Below are 18,593 nucleotides of genomic sequence, written 5' to 3' on the forward strand. Positions count from 1 at the left end.
TTTGGATTCAGACACTGTATAGTATTAGTAGCAGTTAATGGGGTTTTCAGAACAACAAGAGGGACCATGTTGGTTACTTCGGGTTCTTTAGAGCCCTCACATGCCCATGGGACATCTCCAAGTGGTCTTACTTCTTAACATTATACTCCCAAGTACCTTGCATCCTGTGTGACTCCGGGCCTTCATGAGGGGAGTTGTGGTGCACAGCTCAATGGCTTCCGGTTCATGGAAGATCACTGTCGGAAGAGGTTCTTTCCGAAGAGTTAGGACATTCAACTTAGTCTTTAACATGGTCTGAAAGTGCTAAACAGAAAGAAAAGCAATTATCTCCAGTTCTAGTGCAAAAAAGTGAGAGTTAACAGCTGGACATGTCTGCATGTTTCAGTTGCTGTTCAGTGTCTTGGAGGTTTCCCTGGGGAGAGTTAAAGTTTTATAATGTAAGACAGTGAACATACAGTATTACTATTAGCAATGTGAAGACTGTTTTTAATAATATATATATACACACACACACACACACACAAAAAAAAACTATTCATTAGAATCCATGTATGTCCCAAAAAGGGCCTAAATTCAACCTCTGATCACTCCCAGATATATTATAAAACTGCTTATAGACCTAGTTCCTCTACTAATGACCATATCAAGGAAAGAATAGGGGGCCAAAGATCATTCAAAGAACTATGGATTCATCCGTTCTTGTTTTCTTTCCTCTGTACTTAAATCTCATCCCACTGACCTTTGCAGATATCATTGTTCCCACTGAGCTGAATGCCTCATCAGTTTGCCTTTAGCATGTGAATTTTAAATTCTCTTCCTTTGTAAGCAATAGTTCCTCTAGTCTCCAATGTAAATGCCACTACTGGTACTAACAGATACCATTCAAAACTTGTCACTTGCTATAACACACAAGAAATAACTCCCCAGGCTTGGGTGAAGAACTATCCAAGTTGACAAGAATGTCACTGAATGAAAAGTTTCTCAGCAATTGCTTAGAGTGATGAAAAACAGCCCTTGAAAGATTTCTAAATCAATTTTGTGGAATCAGGGGAGTCACAGAGATTTTTCAACATTTAGATGTTTCTTTGAACTGATCTTCATTTGAGAAACTGAACATTTTCACTTGCTACTACATATCTTAGGAGGAAAATTTGCAGATATGAAGAAAATCAATGTAGTATTCACAGCTAGTAACATACTACAGCACTGTCTAAAGAAATGTGCATTTATTAAAGCTTCATAATTTAACTTTTATAAATCAGCAGCTATTAGACATTTGTGTAATGACTCCAGATCACTTTCATCAAAACCAAACCATTTGTTCTGTCTTCTGATAGGAGATTCTTAACTTGTTTTGCAGTCACCCCTTTCTTCAACAAGGCAGGCAAACACTACAGGGTCTGGCTTGCAGGCAGAGAGATGTTAAGTGATTTCCCAGAAAGGTACAAGAAGTCTCTATCGAAGCCAGAAAATCAACTCAGGTACTTGCTTTTCAGGCCTATGGCTTAAGTGAGGAAAGTGCGAATTAAATATTTTATTTATATACAGAGGATGAATCAACTATTTAGATGCTATGCTGGTTTCATGTGGATTTTTGTAGATTCAAGTATACCACTGAAAATGCACAAGATTTTCTTGGAAAAAGCTTCCTACTTAAGTCATAAATATTTTACCATTAGCTAACTGAAAGCCTACTAATACACTTCTAAAACAATTTAATCCTTAGCTCATCAGTGTTCACGTCTAATAGTTATTATGATACTGGATCCACAGCACCTTAAAGACTCTCATAAGCATATTCAAGGCATAAACACTTAACAGCCTGTGAAAATAGTACTTGTTTTCCTACCTCACACATGAAGTTGCAGCTTGTTAGAGCAATACTTGATGGCCTCTGTCTTGTTTGTGAAAGCATTCAAGTTTTCATCCCAGTGAAAAAGATCTATTTGTATTATTTTTCATTTTACCCCATTCACTCTATCCTGAACGCAGCTTCAACAAAAGACTACTCCATTTGAGATGATTATACATTAAAGAATATTTGTTGACACATGTTCTGAAGATAACAGCACTTTGCCAGCCAGGATAACTAGATTTACTGAGAAAACCTTTCAGTTGAGACTAACAGTCTTTTGTTCTGAATTTCCTAGGCTTTTCTGGTGAAGTTGTTAGCAAAGGCTAAACAACAGAAAACCAGATGTGATGAGTGTAAAGCAAGCTTAAAGTTTGAGATCCTGAGTTTGAAGTAGCATCACTGATTACCAACCACAGCACTGGGCTTGCTGGTGCCACAAACTAATCACTGTCTACTACAACTGTAGCCCTCTCTATTAGCGTGAATTGCTTTTATACATAGGTTCTAAGTCTGTGCTAGCTTGCTGCAGAAGTGGTATTTCTTGAGGAGAAAGTGCAGGAGAGGGTTCTGGAGATCTGCCGTGCCCAGGTCACGACACTTCCCCATCTGTAACTGGCCTCTTTTCAAGCATGGGGAAATGCTGTGTCCAAGGACATCTGCTGCCTTGGGCATGTAGGTGATGGGAGAGGAAGGCAGAAGTGGAAAATTTAATAAATGTATTTTTAACCTGAAGTTGTATTATTTTGCTGGTGGATAAGTTTGGATTAAAGCAGAGATAATGGTCACAAAATATTAGGTTAAAGAAGATCCTGCCTCAGCATTTAACTTCTCCCTCCCTCCATGCTGAAAGAGCTCCATTTCCCTAGATGATCTGTTCACAGAGGTTCTCAAATAAAGAACACTGCTGCCATTAGATACTCAATAGATGGAAAAACTCCCTTTAGCTTCTCTCACCATTAAGCTTGGATCTTCGAAGTGTTGGTTCTCTTCTGCTAGCATCAATGTCAACTTCAGTGGGATCACTGACAGAGAGAGGACAATTTGACCAAAACCAAGGAAAATTATGACAATGAGCTACTTTTTTTCATGTTGTAACAACCACATATACAGTCTTAAACAAGTAAAAGACTACTCTCTGCCTTACAAAGGCAATTCGATACTTGTATGAGCAGCAAAAGTTGGAGTGGTTGGGCACCAAAAACACTAGAGCACAATTGGCAGCAAACAGATAATTAGTAGCCAGAGAAGTGCAGGACGGATTGGGGGTGGACACAGAAATAGCCTTTTGCTTTGGACCACATGGCTAGCGCAGACAGCACTGTGCTCCCTGCACACAGGTGATATGACAGCTGCCATAAGAAAATCAAGTCTCTGCCAGGAGACATCACACAGTGAGCCCCCAAATAAGCAAATTATTTAAACACATGCCTAACTTCCACTATGTGAGCAGTCCCAGTAAAGCACACGTGGGTAGTCAATGGGATTATTCCTGTGCTTTATGCCAAGAACAGGATAAAGTGCTTCGCTCAACCCATTTCTTAGTTTCTACTCCAAACTGGCATCTCACACAGAAACTGTTGGCAAATGCTGACCTATAACAGTAGCCAATGTATTTTTTGAGAAGATGCATTAGCTCTCTGCTGCTGTGAACCCAGAATATTTCTTGAAAGTGCTTTAAATTCACTAAGCTCCTGAAAAGCATGACTTCGGCAATTCACTGAAAAAAAGGTTCAAGGAACATTATACTGTTCACGTTTTATGTGCCAGAACTACTGGGTTCATTTGGTAGTACTTATACTGAAAATCACCAAAAGCAGACATTCTTAACTGACATGACGGTAACAACAATTCAAAACTGCACATCACTTGTCCTTTTATCTATTTAGGTGGTGCTACTGATATACACTTCACATTTGAAAGATGCAAGGAACAACATAACAGTAAGAAACTGGCAGCAAGTTTCAAAATTCCTTGAGCAAACAAAAATACTTTAATTACCAATGAAAGGATGAGAGCTGTAATTAGTATTGTATTTTCCTATTTGCTGAACATTAAATAATTCAAAGTAAAATTTTCTGAACATAGAATAATTCAGAGTACAATTTAAGCAAGGCCCCTAATAACATTGGAAAATTATCCTAATAAAACCCATCATTTTGCTTTTTCAAGGATTCAAGTTCCATCATTTTCTTTTGCTCAGTTTACCAGTTTTAATGGCATCCTCTCCCTCTATATTTTCTTTTATAGAAGAAAACTGAAGGGTGCCTAACTGCAAACCCATAGCAGGACAAGACTGCCACTACAGAGGTTATACGTGCCTTCCTTGTGACCTTTAAAGTCAAAATGAAATCAATTTTCAATGAAAATGCTGTCATCACTAACCCTCTTAGCTACAGGTTAATTGAACATAAGAATCAAGATTTCTAAATTGCTTTCAATGTATACTTTGTTTTCAGCTCAACAGTCACACATTAACTCTAGATTACCTATTTCACGACATTCAGTTTTCAAATTTCAGGTGCTATATATTTAGTTCAGGCAAATTTCTATTGCTGTTAAAACTAAAAATTAACAGCATCTGGGTTTTGGTTAAGTTTGTCAGCAAAAATGCAGTCACTGTCGTAATTCAGGCAAAATGTCTTAGAGAAAACAACTGTGATTCCATACAATTAAACATGCTTTGGAAAAGTATGCACTGACAATTTGTAATAATAATGCTTAATACTTCTTCCAAATTCATCATCTTCAGGTCTTAACTAAACAGTCACTGCTGTTCACTATATTGACTACTCAGCAGCCAAGACTGGACCCAGTGGATCTTTTCGTTTTCATGATGGAAATAAAATAAAAACTCAAATTCAATAAATTTAAGAAACGCTTACATATTGGATATGAATATAAAAATAAATGTCAAGAAAAAGGGGAAACATAATCTGTAATCCAGCAATAGGGGATGACCAAAATGAATACAGTTTACAGGCTAATCGGGCTGTGATACTGCAAACGCAACAGTCTTCAGCACCTTTTGGGACAAGCCCTCAGCCCCCATTATCTCTTAACATCAGCATTACAACCAAGACAAAACTACATAAACTGGGCTGCTTCCAGATATGACCTGTATGTGGCCAAATTTTGCCAAAGACACACATTGACTGCAAACCCCAAAATGATACTATGTTGACTTCTGAAAAACAGTTATTCTAATACTTCAAAGCCTCTGAAAAAGCAGTTTGCCAGAATGAGAAGCAATTGTCTGGGCAACTCACCCTTCTACAGCACCTACAAAGGACTTCTCAGATGAAATCTACATTAAAGCATCAGCAAGAGATCAGTCCCCAGCAAACAACCTCTATGATTTACTACTTCAGTGCAAGTACTTCCTCTGCATTTGAAATCCATTTAGTTCTGGACTGAAACCAAAACTTTTCACCAGCATCCCACAGCAGCCTAGGAGAAAGTGAAAGACACAACCAAGTGCAATGAACTGCTAGAGAATTTTAGAAAGTCCAAATGTCCCTTTCCTCCTGTTCCCAGTGGAATTTGACTACCAGTGTATCCAGTCTGTAGCTACAAGACCACTCTCTTACTCATGATCAGAGATGACAACATAGCAGGGCTTTAGCAATATGGTTACACCATCAGTGACAGGAGCACAGCTGTGACCCGAGGACCACACCATCCCAAGCCCAAGAATTCTGACACATACGAAAACCAATCCATTTCAAGGCTTTGTTTTGTTTAAAGCAAATGTTACCCAGTACAGATGTCATATCTGATCTATTTCTTGTTAATAAAATATTGCTAATACACTTTAAATACTTTCCCTCCCCCATATTTTTTTTTTCTGTATTTATCCCTAACTAGCAGTTCATATAAAGATGGTACTGAGCACTACAATAAAACCCTCTATAGAGGGGATGGAAGCACTTATCAGAGTCAGGAATTATCCCATCAGCCACCTGCTCTGTAACACAAAACTGACTGGCATGCACAAATCCAAGATCATGTCAAGACTCTTTATTCTCAAGCAGATCTGAACCCAAGTAATCTTTTTGAAGCCAATCTAGCTCCAGAAATCTGGTTATGAAAAGTTTATCTCATCTAGCGTGTCAAGAGCTATATTTTGCCAGCCTATCAAACCCAATCTCTTCAATTTCTTTCAGGTAACATATGCTATTTAGGTGAAAAAGCAGATAATTATGTCTGAAATGATGTCTCTCAATCACAACAAAATGGCAACAGGCACAACAGTGAGACAGACTTGCCTGCAAACAACCTGTGACACATTCTGGAAGTAGAGGAATACGGGCAGGCCCATGGCACAACTTGGCACAACTCAGTATGTCTGCACAGTTGTACATCAGAACTGAACCAGTGCTTGCCACCATTTCGCCCCCATGTCCCCCTGCTCCTACCAACCCTCACCAGATAGCATAGAAGAGAGATCAGAGGGGTCAGAGGGAGAATTTTGGCACAGAAAAAAGTAATCACATTTGCAAGGGTAAACTCAAAACTGTATGACCAAGCAGAAAACAGCATCAGCAAGCAAGGTGCAAGACTGGGGAAAGTGCCAGGAGAGGCAGTACCCAACTGGCTGCAAGCAACACTGCCTACTACCAGGCACAGAGACCCTCCTGGACTTCTTCTGCCATTACTGACCATAACAAGGCATTGAGGACAAAGCTCTGATGGAAAAAAAAAAATAATATACAGAAAAAAAAACAGACAGATGAAAGAAAGGGGGACTCTGAAGATAAAAAAGCATAACAAGGACGCAGGGAACCTTATTAGAATGGCAAACCCAACTGCAGTGTACAGTACAGATGAAATTGAAAACAGCTGGGTGTCAAAAAGCCTTTCAGCAAAGATGCTACTTGATCTTTGAGTGCAAGTATGAGAGTTATTCCATCTCACTCAAATACCATTTTCTTGAGGAATATTCTTCTTCCTGCACTGGTAAGATGTATCTCTTAAAAACACACCACTGTCAAGATTTCATAAATAAAACTTACACTCCCTATCAGCAGGCCTGATCACACAGCTGCCTTTATGATGATGCTCATATTGCCTTGTTTTCTTACAAGTTTGAAGAATTTCTGTTTCCTCACAATTTAATTCATGTGAAACGTTTTGTTCTCAGACCCTGTGTACTTTGAGTTTGCTCTGGCTGGATGCCTCCGTTCTGTTGCCAAGCTTATGCGATTCCAATCAGCAGGATCACTGCCCAAACAAAACACAATCCCAGATACAAACACCCTCCAAACTGCGGGGAACTTCAGAGCCAGATGAGATTTTCATGACTGATCCTCTAACATCTCTCTACACTTAGCCACACAAAACCCCCCAACCTAAGCAAATCTGAATATACAGGATATTCAGAGACTAGTTCCCAATTTAGCCATAATTGCTCAAAACCTTAAGTCCCATTACAGAGATTCACATTCGAGTAAGGAGAAGGTGGCATTTCAGGACAATCATAGTCGTGAATATAAAATAAGAGCTCCCTAAAATGTCTTTGGAGGAGGTAAAAGAAATCTACAGTACTACAATAAAAAGTTCTCTGATCAGTCTCTATGTTACAGTACCTAAATTCCCAGTCCATTATTTCAGTAGAAATTAGGCATATGGATGGGACATGAACATCTAAATACGTCTGTTCGGATTTGGGGTTTTACAGTTTATTATCTTCTGATGACTGTTAAATACATTTTTAAATGAGCTGTAGTTTCCCACATCTGATGCTCGTGGCATATATTTTATACCAGAATATTATTTTGTTTAGCATCAATAGAAATAAAACATAATGATTTTCACCAATGTATCAACTGAACTGCTCTCATAAATAATTGCTTTCCAAACTTTTGGCCCCAGAAATCAGTGTTAACTCTCAAATTTTAGTAACTTTATCACAACTGAACCAGCTCCGACGCCACCCAAACCCAATTAAGATAGCTTTGTTGTGTATTTCATTAAATGCAATCATTATAAATATCATTTATACTTGCAGTAACAACTGCCTTTTTCTTCCATCCCATCCCTGATGATGTTGGTTTTCAAACTACATTAAGAAGTTCAGCAACCAAAATCTGCCTGGGAAGAACAGCTTCATAACACAGCACTCAAGTAAGCTAAAGTCATCCCCATTATCTGCTGTTCATCTTCTCATCACCAGAGCAGCAGTACCTCCCCAAAAGCAAAAGCATTGTGTCCGTATGCAAACCTGGAATTTTAAACTGTGTTACAATTTCAAAAGTACCAGTCTGCCAGAATTTCTCTGTGCAAGCAGAGGTATTTGTCAGCCCCAGAATTTTTGAGGACAAATGGGGAGTCATGATACAAGCCCAAGACAAGACAAATGGTTAACACCATAAAAAAAAAAAAAAACCCAAAAAAAAGTGGAAATAAATTAGAAATGGGAACTAACAAGAAGAAAAAGAACAAAATAGCACATGCAGCAGCACAGATATGTCAAGTTCATTCACTTTGATTTTGAGCTGACCCCTTAGCTGCTTTCCAACATATTCTTCCCTTAACATGAGTTTCCAGCAGTTGTATTATTTGGTGTAGTTGGCCCAATATTAAAACAATGGAATCCTGCAGCATGAAGGCGGCCCTTGCGTTTTCAATTTGCTCTTGGAGGCTTTCCAATAATTTCTGTGTCAGAGGATGCTTAAAAAAGTTCTTTTCTCCTCACTCTGTGCCTGGCAGAGCAAGCCCATCTCATACAATACCTGCCAGACAGCCATAGCATTCCCCAATACAGCCCTTTCAAAACTAGCATTTCACTCTCTCACTCTTGTTCAGTTTTTGCCATGAATCAGTAACTTGTTTAGTTATGTAGTTCAGTGACCTCTCTTCCCTTTCTAAGACATGTTCTCTGAGACTGGATGACATAGGTGCCTGTTACGAACAGGGAATTTGTACTGATTATTTGCTAGAGGTATCATTGTGCCAAATACCATGCAGAAACAAAGGGTAAAAAGTCTGGAAAAAAAAATAAAAGAAAGAAAAGGATAATGTATTGCTTAAATATAAACCAAATCAACTTTTGGTCTAATGAATTACTCTATTTACAGCTACAAGACAATGAGAATCCACTCCTTCCTCTAAAGCCATCCATTTCATCACTGAGCCCTTTGATGCTGATTTACAGTACTGCCTTTTCCATATCTGAAACACCTCCAGGATTTAAGCCCAGCATTTCTGATGGTCTCAGAGAAGGAGTCCTCCTACTTCCCACAGACACAAGCCATCTCTAAGTGAACAGATCTACTTCTTCAGCAAGTCAGCCATTTTGGAAAGCTTCCATCAGAGTGCATCCCCCCAAAACCTTGCAGAAAGCAAAGAAGCCTGATGGTTTCAGCCTTCCCTCTCTCCAGACATCGCCATGAGCACTATCACCACATGCTTCAGAGCATTTCCAGAGGAACTATGATTGGCCAGCACTCTATCACATCACATGTACCTTCTCAAGGAGACTTTCCCAGGCCTAACTACACTCACAGGCATTTAATATAGCACAGTATTACTCCTTTCGTGCCTCCACCAGCAAATTATTCAGCATGAGGGAACTCTGCCAGGATTTATATCTGTGCAAACTTCTGAGCAGGTGATGCAAAATATAGAGAAAAAATTGGGTCCCACTGAAATGCAACTGCATAACCCCTATTACCGGGGGACTTCACATGGTAGGTCTTTCCACTACTCAAAGCTCTGAATAAGAGTAGCTCATCAAAGAGCCTACATCAGGAATAAGGAAGCCTATAGAAAGTGATCAAAAATACTCTTCTACAAAGCATCTCATTAATTCAGCAAAGCTCAGAAGTTGGATAATTGACAGGATTTGTACCAAGAAACCTTTACAAAAGAAAATCAAACCAACTCATTTACATTCCTGCTTCTCCCGCAACAACCCTACTGGTTAAACTGAGCCAAAGCAGCCAGATGCAAAATCACTCTCTTTTTTTCCAGTGGAGAATGAGTCAAGTGGCTGAAGACAGCATTGCCCTTTGCTGGGGCTAAGCTAAGGCACCCATGGACAGGACAGCCCTTTCATATCCACATCCTCCAGTTACAGAGGTTAAACCTGCATGGTGTTTTCAAGGTTCTTCAAAGCAATTAAGCTTTCCTGATGTTTCCATTTTTCTGATTTTCAAAGGACAAGTTCCTTAGCGCTTGGCAAGAAGGGAGATTAAGCTTCCAAGTTCCAGCAATTTAAGTGCCCAAACCCAGACATACTCAGAAACTCCAGCATCTCTGGAGGTAAAACCTCAGTTTCTTCTTCTTTACTTGTCAGCAAAGTCTATACAATTTTGCAGAAGCTTAACTAATGCCTCAGCTGGGTATAAAGTTTCAAAATGCTAGTGCTTATATACATGTATTCATATCTACAGTTCTTAGAATGAAGAAAAACAAAACAAAACAAAAGCAAATCCCTCCAGAAAATAAATAAAATATGTACCATGAGATCCAGCCAGATGCCCTTATTCTCCCAAGGCATAGTTAATATACTATCTGCCACTACATATGGGGCCAATTAAAAAAGAGCTAGCTCCTCACACAGGCGCTGCAGCGTCACTCTGGAGGAATCCACAATTGATTAAACAAACTGAAATAATTCCACTCTGGAAACACGTGCTCATTCATAACCAAATCCCAGTCTTTAGGAATCCCATATGCCATGAAAAAAAACCCATCCCTGCTTCCACAGAAATCTGTGGCAAAACAAATCTGAAGTTCAACAGGAACAGAACTACCCTCATCTTTACTGCTGCTTTACATGTGCTACCTACATGAAGAATTACTACTACTTTTCAAGGTACTAACTTTATTGCTATTTCAGCAGTGAAATGAGCATCAAGTGATGGAGATGTTAAACTGTTTAGCTGCAGAAAACAGAAGAGCTCCAAACTACCCAAGTGTTGCCTTCCAGCAAGACCAGCAAAATTGGAAGACTTCAGGCCTATACAAGCATTATCGTTCAATCTCCTTACGTTGTGAAAGCTACTTCCTCTTTTTCTAGTAATTCTACTCTCACTTTTGTCCAATCTGCTCGAAACTTTGTTCAACACAGCAATGACTTGCAAATTTTCCACACAGAAAACAGCTGCAGAATAAACAATCCCCCAAAGCAACAGAGGAACATCCTTTTACTCAGTACAGCCTCAATCTTTTTCCCCTCCATTCATTGCTGACCACCTTAAATACCATCCATTCTCAGCCACTTTACAAATTAAATAATCTTGTGTTGAAAAAAAGCAAGTTTGGCTCAACTTCGAGAAACTAATTTGCAGGAGAAACAGGAATGTAAATGGGAGATGTTTTATTATTATTAATAATAGTATTAATAATAATAATAATATTAAATGTTTCCTGGTGGAAACCCTGACAATTACTGTAAACAATATTTTAACAGTGTTTCAGGCTTAGGAGAAATTAAATAATATAGAACATCAATATCCAGGAAAAAAGGCCTGGGCTCTTAAGGCCCTGAACTTCTCTAGATGCAGATCTAATGTATGTTCCTGTAACACAACATGATTGAAGTATTCTGAATAACCATGACATCTACAGTCTCCAGTACACCTGCATTGCACAACTAGTTAAACAGATGTGAAAGAACCGACAAAATCAATATAAATGAACTGCCTCCCCAGCATTTCCCCACTGTCTTCTTCTTTTGCCCCATTCAATTTAATTTAGAAGCTTTATTGATGTGGTTGTTCCAGCATCTCTCAAAGCACACAGGGCTGTAATTCTACAGGAATGTTAACAAGGTGACTTTTATCAGATTTGATGCATCTGAAATATAAATTATTTACCCTGAAAGAGAAGGGAGTGAAAGAATTTAGGGGCTTCTGATAAAATATTGAAGTATTTAATCTTGGGAATGCCAATTAGTCATTCCTCTGGTGAAAAAAAAAAAAATTTCAAGACTAATATTTCTTTTCATTATAAAAAAAATGTATTTGGCTGAAAAAACCCACACAACAGTGATGCAAAAATGTTTGCGCAGCTTTACAAATTCAGTCTTCTATAATTATACCAAGACTGTTAAAAATTCTACTTTGACAACCACCACCACAAATAAATAATTGTCAAAATAAATCCAGTAGATTAACAGGCAAAAATGTGTCTTCTACAGTTTAATCTCGTGACAATAGTTTTTACAGCATGCCTCTGCCCAGATTTGCAGCTTTTGCTATTTACATTCTGACCACTAAGCATAAGGGTTATCAACATTATAATTAATTTTTTTATACTTTTTATACTTATAGCTATTTGCATATATAATGGCCATACAGGTCTGACAAAAAAATCTGCAAGCTGAACTAAATTATTTAAATGACAGTAATATGGCCAAAAAGGGGAGTGAGGGGAACACCAAGAGCAAATATGAGGCAGATGGATTCAATATGAAACTCCAATGCCACTTCTGTATTAGCCAGACACAATTCTGTAATGGAAGAAGAATATGTAGAAGACTTTTTAAGGGAATGGGTCAAGTTTCCTTCCACAAATACTTCTAGGAAAAGTTAACTTCTAATTCACAGGATTTATTCCTGTTTCTTACCTTTGCAAAGCAAGGATCATTTAGGAAGCAATTAAAGTAAATACCAACCCCTGAGCTAGGATCATCCAGGCCAATTATTCAGATGGAGCACCACCATCATAAAGGAACTGCAGTGGAGGGCTTCTCTCTGTAAAGCTATTTGGTATATAGGGAACAATGCAACAGCTACACAAGACTTCTGCCTCGTCACCACTAACTTCCATCAGTTTTCATTTTCATTTCCATCAGATGCTGAAATCTTCAAGACTGCCCACTGCAAAGCATCTCTACCTACATGTTAGTCAAGAACACTCAGCACAAAACCTTCCATGTGGGCACAAAATCAGGCTTTGCTTTTAGGTCTCCACTTGGGAAGTCAGAGGGCAGTCAGAGCTGAATGCCCAAAACGAACATTTCTCTTCCTGAGGGCTGATTCTGAGCTACAATGACAGAGGGCTGTTTTCTTGCTTTCCAAGCATTACCATTATTTGGAAGAAAGTAAAAGTGTGACATTTTAATCCAGCAACGAAGCTTGAAACAGATAACCTCAGAAGTAGAAAGTCTGGGCAAACTGTTAACTGAAGTCACAGAATCCGAGAGGGGACTTTAACTCCATGTTAATTTATTACTGCTAATTCTGCTCTGATCTTTAATCCAACTACACTATTTTCAGTCTTAGATGGCTTTAAGGAGAAGAAGGTTTCCTTGTTTGATTTTTATTCGATTTTGGATCCCATGTTCTCTGCCTTGAACAGACTTTCAAATGACATTAGAAAATCCTCTGAAATAACATCCGTCAAGTTTTGCATGCACAGCTATTTGCACAAGCCAAATCTACAGTTTTACAAGACAATCAGCTAGATAAACATGTCTGCTCCATTCTGAGCAGCTGATGAGTGCAGGAGACCTTTGATCATTCAACAAAGCCTGATCCCTCCTGGGTACAATCCAGCATAACTGAACCACCATAACTGAAGTGTTCCAAATTTTGCTTTTTCCCATCTTTAAATGCTGGTTGGATATCACATGCACCTCAGTATCATACACACTACAATGAGCATAACAGAGAAAAATCACAGGTTGAGGAGCTACAGTATCTCAGAAACAGGAACACAAACTACCAACATTTTCTGTTGTTCAAGCCAGGCAAGTGTATGCAGTAGTTATCCATCAAGGATTACCATGGGTTTTGACTGTGGCACAACACAAAATCTGTAAGTGCATCTGCTTAAACACTGATTTTTAAAGAGAATTAATTTGTTGAAATAAAGGTTAGAAATTGTTTGAAAACCATAATAATCCATGCAGTGCTCCACCACCAGTATAAACACTAAAAGGAAACCAGCTTCAACCGGCACATGAAACAGGGCTGCGGTTATAACCTATTTTCACTGAGGCATCTGTAGAAAAGTGACTAGTTCCAGCTCCTGCCCTACGACATAAGCACTTCCACTTTCATGTTTTATCACCATTATAGTCAGAAATTAACAGACTCTGGTCGCTATCACTGATATTCCCAACCCAGCAGAGTAAAGCCACTTTTACATGGTAGACAAATTACGAATGCACTCTACTGTGAAGTTGACAATATTTAATAGTGTTTAATGGTGCCGTATGTATCTGAGTGGGAAAAGGGTGCAAGCATCTACCTAGAAAACAAATTAGTTCATCAGCTGTAGTACAGTTTCCCTCTTGCCTTCCTCCCTGAATGCACGCTGCCGTATTGGACAATGGGAGTAACATGCAAATAAATAGCAGTATTTATTTGCTAAAATACCATCTCAGACAAGATAATTTTGGGGAAGAAACAGGAGACAATTTTGAAAACGGCATAAGCAATACATGCACCATTGAAGAGATAACACGTAGGATGCAGGGTTAAATCTCAGAGTAACGTGGCAGGGCTATTTACGCAACCCATGCCACCTGCCCTAGGTTGCATAAAAAACTCCCAGGATGTTACTGCCCCATAGTAGGTTAGATTGTAAATAGCCCAAATGCCCCCTACAGCTGCTTTATCATCATGACCAATTGTCATAGGACGTGGCTATCTTTAGCTTTATGTGTGCATACACAGCAGAAAGAACAAGCAATACAAGGCCCATTTTTCCCTAGCCCATTCAGATTGGAAGAGATTCTTCTCCAGTTCGGCACACAAAGTGCTCTGGCTTCAGTCTCTTTTCCATTTGGCACGCAATCAAACTGTACTTAGAGGAAATCCAATGATTCTATAAAAGTTGCATCTCAATAAATCCTGTCTTACCTCTCTTCCCTATTCATGTTCAAAGGGAGAGAACACTGCATGGCTTCCAAATCCATTCCCATTTGAACATTAGTTTCCATCTGTACATGTTTCAACTTTCAAAACTGCACTCAGTATGAAAAACAGCACAGCAAAGAAGCAAGGTTGTCTTACTGTATTATAGTCACCTAATTTCTTAGAGAAGTCCTCCAGGCAAAGTTTTAATGTTAAAGCAATTCTTGCTTCATTTTAACCATCCACTGATGCAGAGCTGATAGCCCAGCTCATTAGAAAATACAAGACACTATTTCAAGAAATGCCATAATTTGTCAGGCAGAGGTTAGTCATGCCTCACACAGCAGCCTGGATGCACACCACTAACTGTCTCTTACACTTTCCAAACCCACCTCTGAAGTCTCTCAGTTTTGGGCTCAGCTGCCTATGGTGCAGTCACATGACAAAGCTTCCTGCTACAGAGATAAAGACACCATCTTCTACCTGCTGTTTTTCCAAGAGGCTTAGCTACGTTTAAAAATGCATTAATTCCACTTGAGTGACAACCCTTTCTTCAGGTTAAGCATTCGCACCCATATACGCAGCTATAAAACTCATTACAGGAAGAACAGTTGAAGATAAATATTCCAGTCTTTTTTCTTTTTTTCTTTGAAACTTTATGATGTTTATATAGCATGAAAAGTCACATATTGGTTTAATTAAGGACTTGAGGCCAAAACAGTGACAGAGCTCTCACTTTGTGCTGCTGGACATTGGTTCTTCATCAGTTGATTTGATATCCCACTGATCAGATCGCACACCCTAGCCATGCAAATTATAACAGACTAAGTAAGGAATAGTTAGTAAGCTGGGAGGATATATAATCTTGTCCCCAGAGTATTCTTTTGAGGAACTGTTTTCACTTCCCACAAGTACTCCCCAACACACAGGAGATACCAGACTTTGGACTCACATAATATGGGAATGAAGCACCTCTCCTACCCATCAGTAAGTTTCTTTCCAAGAAAACAAGGATCAGAAGGAAGTGGTAAACTCTTCCTAAGCCCTCATTACAAAGGTGCATGCATGGGACCATAAAACATACTGACAGCCAAGTGATAATTCCCTCAGGAAACTCAAGTGGTGGCTCTGGTAAACTAGGTGCTACTCCCAAGCAAGACACTGCAAAATCAGAGTGCCTTCCTGATCCACATTGAGACTGAAAACATCACACCGTTTGGCTTGCGGTTTTGTGATGCTTTCTGGAAGAAAACCTTATTTTTAACCTAAGCCCACTAGAAGGAGATTAACTGCCCTTAAAAAATACTTAACAACCTCTTTGCTTGTTATCAAGTCGCCCATACATATGCCAGATGAGCACCATAGACAATGATAATGCATTAAATAAACACTACTGTTAAAATCCATAAGCCTACTCATTACTAGTTTGAGACATACAAATATCTACAGCTTATTCAGTTCAAGAATCCTCTGCTTTCAAAATGTCCATTCAGCAGCCTTGCCAGATACTGTTTCACAATACTACAGGCTCACTTATTCATAAACAAATCATTAACATTCTTGACAGAAATCCATAGCGTACAACAAATCCCAGCTATGATAGTGTTTTACTACATTTGCTGTGCCCATCATGAATGGGAGTTCTGTTTTCACCAAAAAAAAACACCCTCAACAAATAAAAGGCAAATTATTCCCTGTGAGAAAACTGCCAGGATGAAATGCCTATGCACGGATTATGAACTAATTATCAAGTTCATAGAGTAATAGACCTGGTATTCAGTCAGTGAAATGGGCTGCCACAATTCATGCAAGAAATTTTCTTGGTAGAACTGTAATAATTAAGAAAATCTGATGCTAAAATATGCCATTACAGACTTTAAAAATTTCCTCAGCTACAATAAGAACCTTTTATACATCCCTGGTTTTCCACACACCGGCACAAGAATCATCTGAAAAGATCCTTCTAAAGCCCTTCAGCATTCACTCCCTGCCAGGGTTTTATTTACAGTCCTAGATCACAGGGTTTCACCCAAGCCCAGAAATGATCAAGGCCCACTTTTACACACATACATCACAGCTTAGATTAGACTAATTAAAATGAAGAGAATAGCTTAACACATGTATCAGGACCAGGCCGCTTATTCTCTCTGAAGGTACTCTGCATAGATGGCAGCACTGAGCAATAGTTTAAATCACGGTTTCCCCCAAACATCACGGTCCACAAGTAAAACCTCTGCAGGTGCCCCCAAAAAACCTCCATCACCCATACAGCATCCCCCTCACCGAGAGGCACGGGGGGCACAGAAGGACAGGATACTCAGCCCAGGGCTGGTCTGCAGCAGGGGGGGATGCTCCCACAGCAGCTCGCAGGACAGACCAGCAGGCATCCTCACACAGCATGAGCCGTTAGCAGCGGCTGTCTGCCAGCAAAGCTTCGGGAATCACGGGGTTAAATCTTCTACGCTTAATTCACTAACGCCTTCCTCACCATATTTAAAGAATTAAATGTCTCTCTGAATGGCCATATTTAAGTAATAAAAAATAGAGAGAGTGGGAGATAATTAACTTCCTATAGATTCTTCACAGATGAGAAATGCTCACAAGAGCTGGACTTCTCCCTGGATTGACAAATATAAAGTGGACTGCCTTCTGTGCTGGCTGCCAGCTCAGCCCAGGAAATAAAAGATGTTTTCAATTCCAGAAAAGATACGTGTGCATTGAAACACTGAATACTTAGCAAGGCCTCAGTCCTGCAAGAAATCAGACCCTTACTTACCATGCAGGGCACAGGCCTGTGGCCACTGGTGGCTGCTCACAGTAGGTAAAAATACACATATGACGCAATGAGACCTTTGTTACTGTAAATACATGCATACTTTTACAACAATTACATACAGCATTTATTAGGGGCATGCCCCCCTCTCTTTATTTCCATTGGCATGGCTTTACCATTCACAGCTTGTTTTAGTTTGTGACAATTTCATTGCAGTGTCCTCACATATCAATATATACAGCATGAATAACTCAGTCTTTAGGTCTGACCCTCCAAGAGATGTTCTGCAATTCAGAAGAGGAAGTTTGCAGGATCTATGTATGGGTCTCACCCTGTACCCAGCCTTCAAAAACATTTCAAAGCTATTTTTGCCAAAAAACACAGCTACTGAAGAAGCACTAGGGTTGTCTAGCCTGGCTTGTGGTACCACAGAGGTCACCAGCCCTAACAGTTCTTCCTTTTTACCCCTGATGAACCAAAGTAGTAACATACCTGTTAGTAAAGAAATTGTCACAGCAGAAGGAGTGCAAAGGATGAATAAATTTTGGTATTATCTCATTTGCCAACAGGTTTTCTGAGCATCTCAGCATCACAGTTTTAGCTGTTGTCTGCAACAGTAGCAGATAAAAGCCAACTTTGAAAAAAAGTGACAACAGTTTAAGTCAGAAAATCACAAGTGATCACACGTCTGTAGAAAATGAGGCACTACAGAAATCCTAGACTATGAAGGTAAGGCTAAAGGGATACATGACTTGAAAGAAGGCAAACAGCAGTCCGATCAGTAAGCAGTCATCTGCAGTGGGATACAACAGCAAAATGACATTTAAACCTTAGTGCCAAGGGACCCAAGAAAATGGCAATGCTGCATAGTCACCCAGTAAGCACCCAGTTAGGACACAGCTTTGCTGTGCAGTGGCCGGGAGAGGGCAGGAGTGAAAACACCTAATACTGGAAAACTCAGAGGTAAAAGGGCGCTCACAGTCTGGAATAATTTCATGCTCCTGAGTTATGGGTAGCTCAGGGGCCTTGCAGGGCAGCTTGCTACGAGGGAGTACTGCCAGCAAAATACTGCCAGGAAAGCATCTTAAAACCCCTACACTGGCCCATAAAGAACTGCAGCTGGCAAAGAAGGCAACAGCAAAACCCTTGCATTAAT

At 39.5% G+C, this 18,593-nt stretch overlaps 1 protein-coding gene across 3 annotated transcripts in view; it reads right to left on the bottom strand.

Moving 5' to 3' along the window:
• PID1 (phosphotyrosine interaction domain containing 1) overlaps positions 1-18,593 on the bottom strand; it is an 88,275-nt gene that overhangs the window by 53,782 nt on the left and 15,900 nt on the right. For all 3 annotated transcript variants that reach the window (XM_061365247.1, XM_061365248.1, XM_061365250.1), the window contains exon 2: positions 157-303. In XM_061365247.1, the coding sequence (XP_061221231.1) occupies positions 157-303 (147 nt within the window). The remainder of the gene's footprint in view (positions 1-156; positions 304-18,593) is intronic.

The sequence above is a fragment of the Neopsephotus bourkii genome, unplaced genomic scaffold, assembly GCF_033783945.1.
Source record: "Neopsephotus bourkii isolate Nb327-2 ecotype Australia unplaced genomic scaffold, CSIRO-AGI_Nbou_v1 NB_1279, whole genome shotgun sequence".
NCBI lineage: Eukaryota > Metazoa > Chordata > Aves > Psittaciformes > Psittacidae > Neopsephotus > Neopsephotus bourkii.